Genomic DNA, 13633 nt, shown 5'->3' on the forward strand with positions numbered 1-13633 from the left:
GACCAAGTATATCCACCTCACTTAGGGGGAAGGGTATGTGAGAAACCAGAAGGTGTCCCACCCACTAGTCCCCGTGGATCTGTAATCCAGTTGGCCAGGACACGGCCATCACTTTTGGATCCATTTCCTTAGGGGGTGGACCAGTGCAGAAGGATTACCTGGGTGAGTGGTCTTGTGGAAGTGGGACACCGGATGGCAAGACATGGTATCTCCTTTCCTGTAACACCTTTAACCCATCTTACCAGGTAGGATAACTCGACCCCCTCTCCTCCTCCCCAACATGAACACTTTCTGACAGACAACTCGCTATGAGAGGAAACAGACGAACACTTGAGCCGTGTACCTGACTAGTCCCAATAAAATGGTCAGCCGGGTTCAGGCAATTACTGACCATTACACTCCTCTGACTTCCATTACACTTCCACACACGGATAAAAGGCAGAGCACCAGAGCACACTCTGATCGAGGCAAAGCACACAAGGAAGCAGCCGTTACGAGATGGCAGTTTAATACAAGGTAAAAAACGGAAAAGCATAAAGGGATCGCAAAGAGTGATGTGCCCTTGACCCTTTCAACGAGGGAACGTTACTTTCATGAACCTTTGAAAATAGCAAACGAAAGACCACGAAACAAGGCTGTAGAATCCTGCATTGTGTGTCGGATATACCCGGGGCTCTCCCGCGTTGATAGTCTAGGCAAGGAGAATCTATGCCGCTGTGGTACTGTCCTTGGCTCCTACAACAAAGCGCCGCCAGTGAAGTCAGCACAGACAGTGAATTTGGGAGACTGATACCAGACCGATCTGTGTTGAAGCCAAGGTTGCAATCGGCAACATTGCATAGTGAACGCTAAAGCGAACAGTGTATGAAGCGTATGTGGTAATCAACACAAGTAAAATTGAACAACAGATGAGTTATTGAACTTTGAAGCCAAAATACGATTTCTTAGACAGAGTGGTCCAGCACCGTGTGTGTGATCATTCGAAAGTCTCTGTAAGGTATCCAACTGAAAAGTGGCAAAAGAAAAAGAGTGACAAGGAATTGTGAATCGAAGTGGTGCTGCAACGGGTGAAGCAAAATCCTGTTCACAAACAAAAGTCTTTGATGTTAATAGCGTAAAGAAAATTGATGACAAACTAGATGAAATTGGACCGAGCCCAGCGGAGGTAGACTCCTTGAAAAGTGTGTTAAAGAGGATCTGAGCCCGGCTGAGGGCGTTCCGAGATGAATAGAGAATCACCTGAGAAATTGAGTACTTACGAAATCTTAAGAGGAAAAGAACGTATTATTTGTTTGTCGCATCAGGCCCACTGAAAGAAGAGACTTTAAAAGGCAAACAGATTTGGGCACGGAAGGCCTTGATGCTAATGATTGAATGGTATCCTTGTGCTAGAGAAGCCAGATACCGTGCTAAGCTTGAGTGTACTGCCTTGTCCCGTGCTGAAAATGCGGGGAAGGAAGGCCAATGGCCTGAACATCCTGATGCATAATTTTGTGAACACGTCTTTCTTTTTCGTAACACTTTCCCCCAGGTAAGGATTGGCAATAGGTTTCTTAGTTTAGGCTGTTTTATTTTGACAAGACACCACTAGGACTGCGTTATTATTTGATGATCGTAGCTTGCTCCCATCTGTAGATTTAGGATTAGATATGCGTTTTTCAAACCCTTTTTGAAGTTCAATAAACACCCTTGAACTGTGGTCACTTGTCTGTCTTAGTGTTGATACCATGCCTTCCTTACACTGGTTAGATAGAAAACCAAACTCATAGGGTATCAAAGCAGTCATAGCACTGATGGAGACCCCCAGGGACTGTTTCCAAAATAAACTCTCAAGAGTGCGCCACTGCATATTGTGCTAATGTAAAATAGATTCTGCTCTGTAGACGAATACAGGAATAACTTTTGCCTTATAAAATTTCAGGAGTGGAAGATATGAGAATTTTCCATAACGCCTATTTCATATTTTGGATTGCCTTGTTAACACTTTAAGTTTTGATTTTTAAAAAGGTTCTCTGCTTTGTTGTATTAAGGGTATCTGAAATTAAAAAGCCTACTTAAACACATTCAGACTCCACCTCTAGCGGGTCTTCAGCAAATTACCATTTCATTTTCTTTATCTTAGTTCTCTTCGTAGGGCACATAATCAAAACTTTAGTCTTATTTATGTTAACCACAAGGTCATGTTCCTGTGCATAATTTTGCAAGCTAGGATCTGCCGCTGCAGACCATTAGTGGTCTGATCAATAAAAACGAGATCTGTATCTAACAGTCTATTAATAATACATGCATCTATTCTAGGTGGGAAAAAATGAACATTAGTAAAAAGCATTATACCAATCAATGGTTTACTTGTCTATTTCCATCTTCTATTTTTGATTTATTCAAAGAATGGCAGAGTGAGTACCAGTATTTCATTCTGCAATTCAGTGGGTCAGTCACTGTATAGAGGAGGACAGACATATACTCCATCTATCTCTGCATACCCTTTTTGTCTCGTATATCCCTCCCTTTGACAGTCATTTCTTGACTTGGCCACTGTTGGACACAAATGTAGCGGGGTGATCTTCCAACTTACCTTTATATGGAGACAGGTGTAGGTGAGCACAAAATATACAGTTTAACTATTCACTTATAACTTGACACACCTCTTACCTGTCTCCAAACCCCGCCCTGCTGGGTTCAAGATCACCATGGTGTACCTTGCTAGGAAAATGGTAAGGGTAGGGACGATCAAGAGGTTAGGGCAGGCAGGTTCCCCAAATACCCCTAAGGAAAAAACACAAGGTTAGAGTAACTGGAGCAGAAAAGGAGAGGCGGACATAAGGATTGCTGGTCTACAGTTCATTTTAGTTGTTAAACACGTACTTCTATAACTTTCAGTTACACCAGCAGGGTTTTGTGAGGTTTTTTAGAAAAAGGGCAAAACACAAGACACTATGTAAAACATAGGTTCTGCTAAGCGCATGCATTACTGAAAAACAATCCCACAAAAATATAAAAGTGTTTTAAAAAAAATAAATATACAAAGTCTATACAATGCTCCATGTCGTAACTCTCAACACTCGCTCTGCTGTCAAACACTCCTCCGACATCTGCCGACTCCTCGAAGAACTTCATCTGGATGTTATCGGTCTCACTGAGACATGGTTCATGGCCAGCTCTGTCACGTGTTTTGACACTCTCTTCCCTGATAGCCCTGATCTTCCTGGAGTGGATCCCTGCCTCTGTCTTTCCTACGCTGGCCTACTCCTCCTTTGAATGGCTGGTCTGCAGGCTCTCAATCTCTTTGGGCCTCTGACCTATACTGCCTCTACCTCTCACCTTCTCCTCCTCGAAGACCTCAGCATTCACCTGGATGCTTCTAACCCCTCCTCTGGGCTCTTTCGCAATCTTTGCGACTCTTTCTTTCTAGTTCACGCTCCGGGCTGACACACTTTGCTGGGCACACCCTGCATGTTCTCATCTCTCTAACCCTCTTATCACTCCTCTCTCTTGGACTGACCACTTTCTTCTCTCTTCTCCCCTGAAGCTCTCTGTCCTCCAGGTGAAGCTGATCCCAGCAATGCCTCCCACCGTCTCAGTCCTCTGGCTAATTAAGCATGTGTCAGTGGAGGCCTTTGCCGCCACTTTCTCTCCTCCTCCTATGCCTGCGGCTGTCTCACACTCTGTCACAGCCCTTTCTAACCTGTATCTCTCTATCTCTAACACTCTTTATGTCCTTGCCACTGTCATGAGGATCCGTTTGAAGCCCACCTCCAAGTGCAACTCTTGATATTACTCTGACCTTGCCACCCTTAAATGTAAGTGTAGGGTGGCTGAGAGGAAGTGGAGGGTATCAGGTGCATCCTCTCATCCTCCAACAAACTGGCCCGCCGTCTGCGCCAAAGGCAATACAGACTCTTTCCTGTACACGAAGAGAGCCTGCATAAAAGCCTGCATCTCCGCGGCCTCTAACAACATGGCTGAACTTTTCAAAATCCTGAAGGAGCTGGCCAATCCTGCGCCACTCTCCACCTCTCCTGTTCCCTCCCAGGCCCTTTGCATGGCACTGGTTTCTCACTAAACCACTAAAACTAAGGACTTCCTGTCCTCTCTCTCCTCTTCCTCTCTCTCTACCTCTCTCGGCCCCTCTCCAGCCACCTCTTCCCACTCCTCCTCTTTTCTCCTCTTTCCCCGTGTTCACTCCTGACAATGTTTCTAGACAAGTCCGATCTATGAAAGTGTCATCCAAGCCTTCTGTCCTCATCCTCCTTGACCTTTCCTCTGCTATCGACACGGTCAAACATGCCATCCTGATCAATTGTCTCCGTGACAATCTGGGCATCACGGATCAGGCCCTAGCTTGGTTGACCTTCTTTCTCTACGATCAACCCTCCCAGGTCCAACTGGGGTCCTTTCTCTCCACCACCTCTCTCCACATGTGGTGTTCCCCAGGGCTCTAACCTCTCACACTGGCTCTTCAACCTTTACTTGGCACCTCTGGTCCACCTCATCTCTACATTCATTCCAAACTTTCAGTGTTACGTGGATGGCACTCGGCTCTCCTTCAGGCTCCCCACCGCCTCCTCTCTCGGTCATTCCTGACTGTCAATCCCCGATCCAGGAATGGTGTGCCTCCAACGATCTCTACCTTAATGCCAGTAAGACCGAGATCCTTCTCATTGGGACCCCTGCTCCCGCTTACCCTCTTTAACTCTGGCTGCCCTCCTTGGGCCCTCTACCTGCGCCTTCTTGCGAGGCAAAAAACCTTGGTGTCATTATTCGACTCCACCCTCTCCTTCTCTCCTCACATTGCAGACCTGTCTAAGAAGTCCCACTACGCACCCTGAAACACTTATGTATTGGCGCGTTATAAATGCCATATCATCTATCACTACCAGCTGCACCTCCTCGGGGGTATTCTTCCTTTTCTCACCTTCCCCCTGAAGCTCACTGTCTCCAGAGCCCTGGTTCTCTCTAGGCTGGACTACTGCAACAGCCTCTTTCTAAATCTTCCTAGCTCTACTCTTCATCATCTGCAGCTAATCCAGAACAGGACTGCGAGACTTGTCCTTGGCCTCAAGCCCAGGGATTGTATCTCTCCAGCCCTGAAATCTCTCCACTGGCTCCTGGTGACTGCAAGGATCAAGTTCAAGACCCTCTGCATTGTCCACAGGGTTTTCTGGGGCCCGGGGACCACACTACATCCAACTCTCTTTTCCTAAGCACTTTCCTTCTTGAGCCCCCCGCTCATCCACCTCCAACTTTGAGGGTCAGATGCTTCTCAAGGCAAAGAGTTGGGGGTGGGGAGTAGATCTCTCTCCTTGGCTGGTGCTTCCCTCTGGAACAGCCTCCCTGCCTCTCTCAAACTTGAGCAGGACCACCTCAGGTTCCGGAAGCAACTCAAGACCTTCCTTTTCGCACCTGCCTTCTCTCTCTCCCCTGCTGATCTTACTGTCTGCTGCGCTAACTGGTTACCTGGTCACCCTCTGAACCTCATGGGGACCAGGCTTCTTCACAACCAGAAGCCACATGCACTGGCTCCGGGCCTACCACACACTGGGGACTGTATCTGCAACCCTACAGTCCCCTGCCTCCTTGCACTTACTTGGAGCCAGCCACCCCGGCGGCACTTACTTGAGCTTTGCTTATTGCACTCTCCCCTTCCCTCCCCCTGGCACGTCTCCTCTCCCTTCCCCTTGCACTTGCACAATCTAAATGGCACAGGGCCTAGTAAGATCATTTGTTTTGTCCCCCGTTGTCTTCCCCTTCCTTGTCGCACCTAGCAACACTTGTGTGCAGGCGGGCTATAATGACTTATCATATATCACTGTATTAAGAACTATTTATAATGACCCTACTTGCAGGACAACCTGACCAGGGTTGTCTCAAGGTCCTTGCTGCTGCTCTGAGGGTTCTCATTTCTTCCTGCGGTCTTCAGTGGTGGTTCTTGTGGCAGTAGGCGGCAGGCAGCAACAGCAGCAACAGTGCAGGGAACCCCCAAACTTTTTGTAGGGCTGGCAATAGGCAGTAACAGCAGCAGTGGCAACAGCAAAAGTGTGTCGGCCCAAAAGTCTTTACAGGGACTGGGCTGCGTATGTCAGATGCAGCTCAGCACTCAGAGAATGTGGGGGGCCCACACTACTCACTCCTCCTGAGCCATGTCTGCCAGGTGTGGCCCAGGGAGTTGTGTGGCCACCTGTAAGGGAGGTGGCCCTTTTTTTAAAAAATTAGCTCTCCAGCTATGGGGAACACCAGTAATTCAATATGTGTGCCCTGGGACCAGCAAATCAACAGCAGCGAAGGGCAGCTAAATATTCAAAGCGCTCCCCTTTCCAGGGAGCGTGGGTATAGAGGCCCGAGCTGCACTCAACGGCGCTGAGCAGCGCACCTCTGACCCTGTTGAACGGTTTTTCCAACGGTCACTAGCACTCTGCTTCTGCCAGTGATTGGTTGTTTTTTTGAGTAATGGGACCCTTGCGTGCCCCTGTGCGAAGATCACTTGCTTTAATTTGTTTCCTTTCTTCAGGGTTCCTGGGGCGGCTCGCATTGGGGACGGGATTATATTTTTTGCTTTTCATTTCTGGATCCCCAGGGGTTACACACAACTGGCCAGCCTCAAAATTTCTATTCTGAAGTTTGTGTTGTCAGAGAAGTTAAATGTACTCCGTGGCAACAAAAGCTGACGTGATTCAAGGCTCTACTTTTACGGATGCCTATTAATTTCTCTGTAAATTCTCCCTTCTCCTTCAAACACTGAATTTACCTTCCTAATTTCTGCAATCCAGGTCTAAGATCTGCTTTGGCTGAATTGAAATGCCCCTAAACTATCACAATCACTAGCCCCCTTCCTTTTACCTGACCTCAGCGTTCTCATCTCTGGACGCTACCGGAGCGGAGGATTGCTCCCGCGCCGTCCTCGTCGCCAGTGTGATGGTGTGGGGCGATGGCAGGCCCCACCTGCAGGCACACACGCACGCACACAGCACTCGCACCAAGAGACACGCCAGAGACGTGTTGCTGCTCTGGTCTCCGGCGCGAACTGCCGGCCGGGACCGTCTTTATTAATGCGCGCATGCGCGAGCCTCGTTATGGGCCGCGCATGCGCAGAACCGCGTATTACTACGCAACACTGTTGATTATATCTGTCCCCTCTATCCCACATCACCTCACTGCTTCTCAATTGATGTCCTCTGCAGGCTATTGCCTGGATCCCACAATGTGACAAGTTCCAAACAAGCCTCAGTGCATTATGTTGTGTAAAAGATTCATAGTGTAACGTAATATGTGCACATTTATTAAGCGCCAAAATAATTGGAAATCTCAGTAGGTTTCTGTTAGTTTGTTGAAAAATGCCCCAGCAAAAGCTTTAGCTTAGTGTGTGTGTATATTCTGTGAAAGCTGGCCACTGCACATTTTTCTTTCTCCCTATAATAAATAGAGCAACCATTGCACTTTTATGATTACACCAAAGTTAACACAGAATATTGTATGTCCTTAAAATTATATAAGTAATGTATAACGCGCCTGTACACAAGTGTTTCTAGGCGCAAAGAGAATTTGCCTCTGTAAAGGGTGCTTAGAAAATACGAATTGTATATATTTCAATTTTCCTCAAATGTTTTTTATTAGAATGAAAACGGGAAAAAAGTTTTCCATTTCTCCATTTTACATCGCTAGTCCTGTCCTTCCCTGCAGCACCCGAAATATGATTTTATGAGTATTAATCAGCATTTTTTAAAGATTTCAGATGGTGAAATAGTACTTTTGTATTTCTAGGAGTCTGGCGACATTCTTTTTAAAACGTTCATTAGCACATTTGAATTCATATTTTGGGTCCTGCAGCGGAGGGCAATGCTCCACTTGTGGGCATGAATGTCCTTTTTAGTTTGCAAGGCACTTGATAGGAGACCGATAGAAATGGGTAGGAACAACCCCCAAAGGAAGAGTCGATGGGCCAATTGGAGGCACTCTGTTACTGATCAGCTGCTTGACACCAGGTTCCCTTTTTATGTAACACCAAGATCCGTGAGAGAGAGCTGAAACTGTAGCCAAACTGAAACTTTATTTCAACAAAGGCCAGTATCAGGGACGTCATTTCACCAAAATGCCAGGGGGGTAGCGGAAGTGACAGCACACGACCCTTGACCCCCCTGATGACATCACAGGAAGTGATGTCATTTTACCCCACCCCAAAGTGATATCACGGGAAGCGATGGAACACGACCTTTCACCCGTTGACAAAACAGGAAGTGGCATCACATAGCATTGTACACTACGAAAAATATGGTTACAATAGCACTATGTGATGTACATTTCATACAAGAATGGATCGCCATATGTATCGTTAAGATCAGTGTGTATAGGCCAAGGCCAATATTACCGAATTACTGTGACTGCAAGCAGACGTCCATGACCAAATGATAATGATGTGTTATTGTATAGCATTTACGCTTTAGCGCTTTATTCAGAAAAAATACACACCCAATATCATCCAACCTGTGTTGGCACTGATTTATCGACCTCAGAAGGATCAAAGGCCGAGTTGAGGCGTTTAAGAACAGACTAAATCAGTGACTCACCCCCTGAAGTGTGCCTGAAATAAACCTTTAATGAGTCCAGCAATTATTGTATAGAATTCCAGAAAGACACATTATTTGGTATTCCTATTCTTTCTTATTCAGGGTCAGTGCTGAAAGTGTTAGACTTGTGGCACTTCTGTTCTTATTTTTCTTCTTTTTTTTTTTTAAAGGGCCTGAACAAGATAACCAGCCACTCCAGAAGTAAAGCACCACATGGTGCTGGCGACAGCCCAGGAGCTTGCATAACATTTTTTTAAATTTTTTTTAGAGGTCTTAAGGGAGGCCACAGAGGTCGCAGTTGCGACCCCTAAGTGACATCCCTGGTCAGTATCTTGAACTCTTAGCTGGTAGTCGGAATTATTTTTCATGTCATCAAGTCTCCTTGCCTATATTACATCGACCAAGCTTTAAGTACATTGAAAGTAAAATGAAATAAGAATTACATGTTCATATGATGTGTCACACTGAATTCTCGACAAAAAAAAGAATAAATGCATTTTTATCAGCGTGTTGGCCCTAGAAGCAGACAACCCATCCGCATTGCAAGGAAGAGATCGAAAAATGGTAGTTCACCATTGACAACAAAAAACCTTGGGCTGGACCAGAACAGTTGCAAGACCATGCCAAGCGGAGATTATTTAAAGTGTGTAGAAGAGACAATTTGACATGGCCGACAAATCTTTCAAATGTATAGCGTGCGACCAAATTATGTTTTATTGGCAACATGTTTCAAGAGATCCTCCTAACGTAAAGAAAGAAAGAAAAGACTTGTACATAGTCATCATTGCTTGTCTAAATATTTTGCTAATATTCTTGTCCCCAGGGAGATGATACGTTAGTTGTCCCGATGCATGCGTATCCGGCCATGAATGTTGTGGATTTTCCATCACACATAAACTTATCTGATGTCGAACTGGGACAAAGGTGAGTAATGGTTTTGCTGAAGTTATGCTTCAAATATTGATTTAGCTTTGGGAAATGATCATATGCTTGACTTGATTATATTGAGTGTGACCTCCTGATAAAATGGCGAATTGCTGAATGTTGTGTGAAAGTTGCGCTACAGAAGAAGCAGAGCAGTTATAGCAAAATAGTTATTTTGGGTCACTAAATGCAAAATGAATCCTTACAGGTAATGTGCCAAGAGAACAGGAATAAGAGAAGTATGATCTTTAGATTTTAGAGATTTGCAGGGGATCTGTTTTTGGTTTTATGTGAAATGTATTTGCAGTAATGTATCTTACCCCCCCCCCCCTGCTCTGCATCCAACCTCATTGCTTCCCTGTGGACACAGAAAAACTTGTAGCTGCTGTGCTTTCAGCTGATTCAGGGGGATAGGACAAAAATGTCGAACCCCTTTACAGCGAACCTGAAAATAGAGGATTTGTTTTGTCGAACTTTAGCACTTTTTTGCCCAAAAATAGACAGTAAAAGGGGTAGGGGTATTAATTGGCAATGGGGGATGTAGTAGGGTGATGCGGGGGTCTCCCCCCACATTTATATGTTTAGAAAAGTGCAAAAAAAAACAAGAAAAAAGCTGGAATTTTTGGGATTTGTAGTAAATGATTTGGTAGTTTTGCATAGAGCCGACACAGGGGATGCATACAAGCCCTTGTCTTGGGTAGGAGGGAGAGTGAAAGTTGGCCTTTGACACCGCTGGCTCGTCTCAACTTGCCTCAGAGTTGAAACTGGGCTCTGGCATTGCAGAGATTGTTCCGTTTCTCAAGGCGCTAACCCTGTCACACCACCATCCACACAAATTTGGAGATATCCTCCTTGTTTTGCTTAAACTTGCCTGGAGCCAAGGCCAGATAGATCCATGGTGCTAGTTGAAGCACAGCCAGATGTGACGGAGTGGACTTCTCCCCTCAGCTTTCAGACTAACAGATCGGCCTCACGTGTGCCCTGCTAGTGAGATTGGAGACAACTGATGTGAAGGAACTGGTGGGTAATTCAGTCCACAGAAAGTGAGGGATAGTCGGACAAACTGCCGCTACCCAGCAACATTCCTGAGCCTGCACCATGTGGAACCACTCTCAGCCCAAACCTGGAGTGTGAAGTGTATGTCAAACATTTGCTGGCAATTTGTTGGGTTGGCAAAAATAAACCTCCTTCAAATGGAATGTGCCCTCCCACATATTCCTAATCTTTTGATATATCCATATCCTGCTTTAACTGCTTTAGAATTTGTTTACAACATGGGCTGCTGTTCGTTGATGCCTGTCAACTCAATGTCCCTCAAGGGCCTCTGTCTCGATGTCAATGTCATCACTGGTACATAGTGCTTGCAGCGACTGTTGGCTTCAGTTCAGTTTTTCCGTGAGAGCTATCGCTTCGGAAGATCAGGTGTGTCTTTGGTGCCTTTAAAGTGTCTCGGATCAGATCACAAAAACCTATGTGACCAACTAGTACATGCTCAGCTCATGAAAGCATCATCTTGCACCAGACTATGGGACATACGAGTAGTAACATGACACTACCCCTGTGGAAACGGTGTGGCATGTACATTTACCAGAAAAATGCAAACGTTCAGAATAGGAGAAATAACATGGACAATTTGGAGCATGACCAACTGCAAAACCAATCAAGCATTTTACTGCATTGAATGCCCGTGTGGACTACGCTATGTTGGCCAAACCATGAGAGCGGTCAACACTAGGATCTCTGAACATAGATCTAAAATACAATTGCTGAGTCACTATATGGAATTTCAACCTCTCCCCGAATGACCTACTTTGCTCGATTCTGGTTACAGTTAAAAATTGACCCAATGTGCAGAGAAGATTGTTAGAGAGAGAAATCCATTGGATACACAAAATGGACTCGTATAACCACGGCCTGAACAAGGAATTCCTACCCGTGATATAAAATACCCTTTCCTGTCTGACCAGTTAGCCCCCCAGGACACACCAGGGTCCTACCAATACTAACATCCGCTATCTATGCTCCGGACACATGCAGCACTATCAGGATCAAACACGCGCTCACTGCAAACCACACAGGGTTTTTCCTCACTTTTTTTTTCCTCTCTCAACAGAATACATTTATGCAGCCACTAGCTGCCACTTTGATAGCCATGTCCCAACTCGGCTCCAATCAATAGTACCATTACTATTGATATAGTTTACACGGCTTCCAAACAAATGCAGGCTTTTTTGTCTGCCGATGGCTCTGGTCACAGGCAGGACTATCTGGATCAAACACACGCCCGTTGTAAACCATAAAGGGTTTTCTTTTATTTTTTCCTTTCTTCTCTCAATAGAACACATTCATGCAGCCTTTAAACGCAGAGCTGCCACTTTTACAGACATGACCCAACTCGGCTCCAATCAATATTAATAGTATCATTGGCATCATTTACACAGCTTGTAAACAAATGCAGGCTCCGTTTTAATCTGCTGATGTGTCTATACTTTATAGCACCATAGGCATGCTCCCTGCAAGACGCCAAGACCTTGCAGGCACACCCGCTCTCTCCTTTACACACTTATTTTTAAACAACCACTCCAGTTCCCAGGACAACGGGATTCTTTCTTTACATACGTCACTGGGTGGCATAGAAACAGACGTCCCCGACCAGGCCAGGCACATACTCCACCAATCGACGCCCCAACAATATGAAAATACTGGTTGCCATGACGATGATGCGTTGACACAAGAACCTCGCTTTTTCGGCAAGTCCGACAGACATACTTCTTACTAGCCAGGCCCCTGACAACACTTCACGTTCTACTACGAACCTACTGGACTGAACTCAGCCAATTCATACGGCTGCACTCAGGTAAGCAACTATAGACCAGAAAGTCTTTTCAGCACACACCCTCACTGCATGCCCTTTTGACATGCTTTCTCTGCCTCCAGATGAACGACTTCACATCGCCAGCAAACCATTTCTCGCGCATTAGCTCCTAGCGGATACAAACCTGCTTTCACTAGTACATGAGGACATAGGGATACTGCTAAAGCTAATTTGCCATGCATGTTTTTATGTTTTTTGTTTCTTATGACACCTTTTCCTCAACCTACCACGTAGGATACACAGACACTTTACCCCCACCCCCCCCCCCCGAGCCCTGCCTTTTCTGACGCAAACACTTTCGCATATTATGACGGACTAACACTCGAGCCATTTACCTGACATGTCCCAACACCAGGGGCAGGCAAAGTCAGGCAATTGTCCAGAATTTCATACACTTGACAGCCCTTTCCCTTCCCCACAGTGATAAAAGTGGAGACCAGGAGAGCAAAACAAGCAAGGCAGACCGCACGACATGAGAGGTAACGAAGCACGGCAGTTCAAGAGGGGGAGAAAGACAGTGCATACCGAGAGGGTGACAAGGAGAGAAGTGACCTTGCCCTTTCCGACCAAGACCCGTGAAACCTCTGCAGAATGAATCGTAAGACCGTGAACAATAGCCAGCATGTGTTGCAGCAGATGTCAATGGTACACAAAACCCTCCTCTGCTGATAACCAAGCTGTGGAGAGATGCTCGTCTCCGTGGTACCAACCTTGACTCCAAAGAGAAAGAAAGCCAAGCGGTTCAGCCGGTGAGTCGAGGGGAGAGTCAATGAGAAACCGAACTGTTGGACGAAAAGTAGCAAATGGCTAATTGAACTGTGAAAGCATAAAGAGCTATTGATGCTAGAAGGGGGAAAACCAGCAACAGAGGGGTCAGGCTCACTCATGAAAACTCTGGGAGATTACCAAATTGTTAAAACTACCAGTGCCAGAAGGCCTTGGGGAAAAGCAAGGAAAAGGGTCAAAGTGGTCATACAGCGGTCTTGTATAATCCTCTGTACAGTCAAAAGTCTTTGACCGACAGATGATTGTGAAGCTAAAGGAAATGAATCCTGCATCACAAGGGTAGAATGAAAAGGGCCAATTGACAAGATTGGCAAGAATGAACCCGAAAGAGGGATGCCGATAAAGAGGGGTGAAGTCTAAAGTCCCCCTATGCAGTGTGTTGACAAGAGTGAACTCGGCCGAGGGATGTCCACAGTGAACTGTTCAAGAGGACATTAAGATTTGTAAATATCACAGAAGAGATTGTTGAACCTTTGTTCTGATACTT

At 45.8% G+C, this 13633-nt stretch overlaps 1 protein-coding gene across 1 annotated transcript in view; it reads left to right on the top strand.

The window, feature by feature from the left end:
* CFAP221 (cilia and flagella associated protein 221) overlaps positions 1 to 13633 on the top strand; it is a 988124-nt gene that overhangs the window by 259959 nt on the left and 714532 nt on the right. Inside the window, exon 6 of the mRNA XM_069616611.1 lies at positions 9385 to 9485. Coding sequence (XP_069472712.1) covers positions 9385 to 9485 — 101 coding nt within the window. The remainder of the gene's footprint in view (positions 1 to 9384; positions 9486 to 13633) is intronic.

This window comes from Ambystoma mexicanum, chromosome 9 (genome assembly GCF_040938575.1).
Source record: "Ambystoma mexicanum isolate Mex_15411 chromosome 9, UKY_AmexF1_1, whole genome shotgun sequence".
NCBI classification, from domain to species: Eukaryota; Metazoa; Chordata; class Amphibia; order Caudata; family Ambystomatidae; genus Ambystoma; species Ambystoma mexicanum.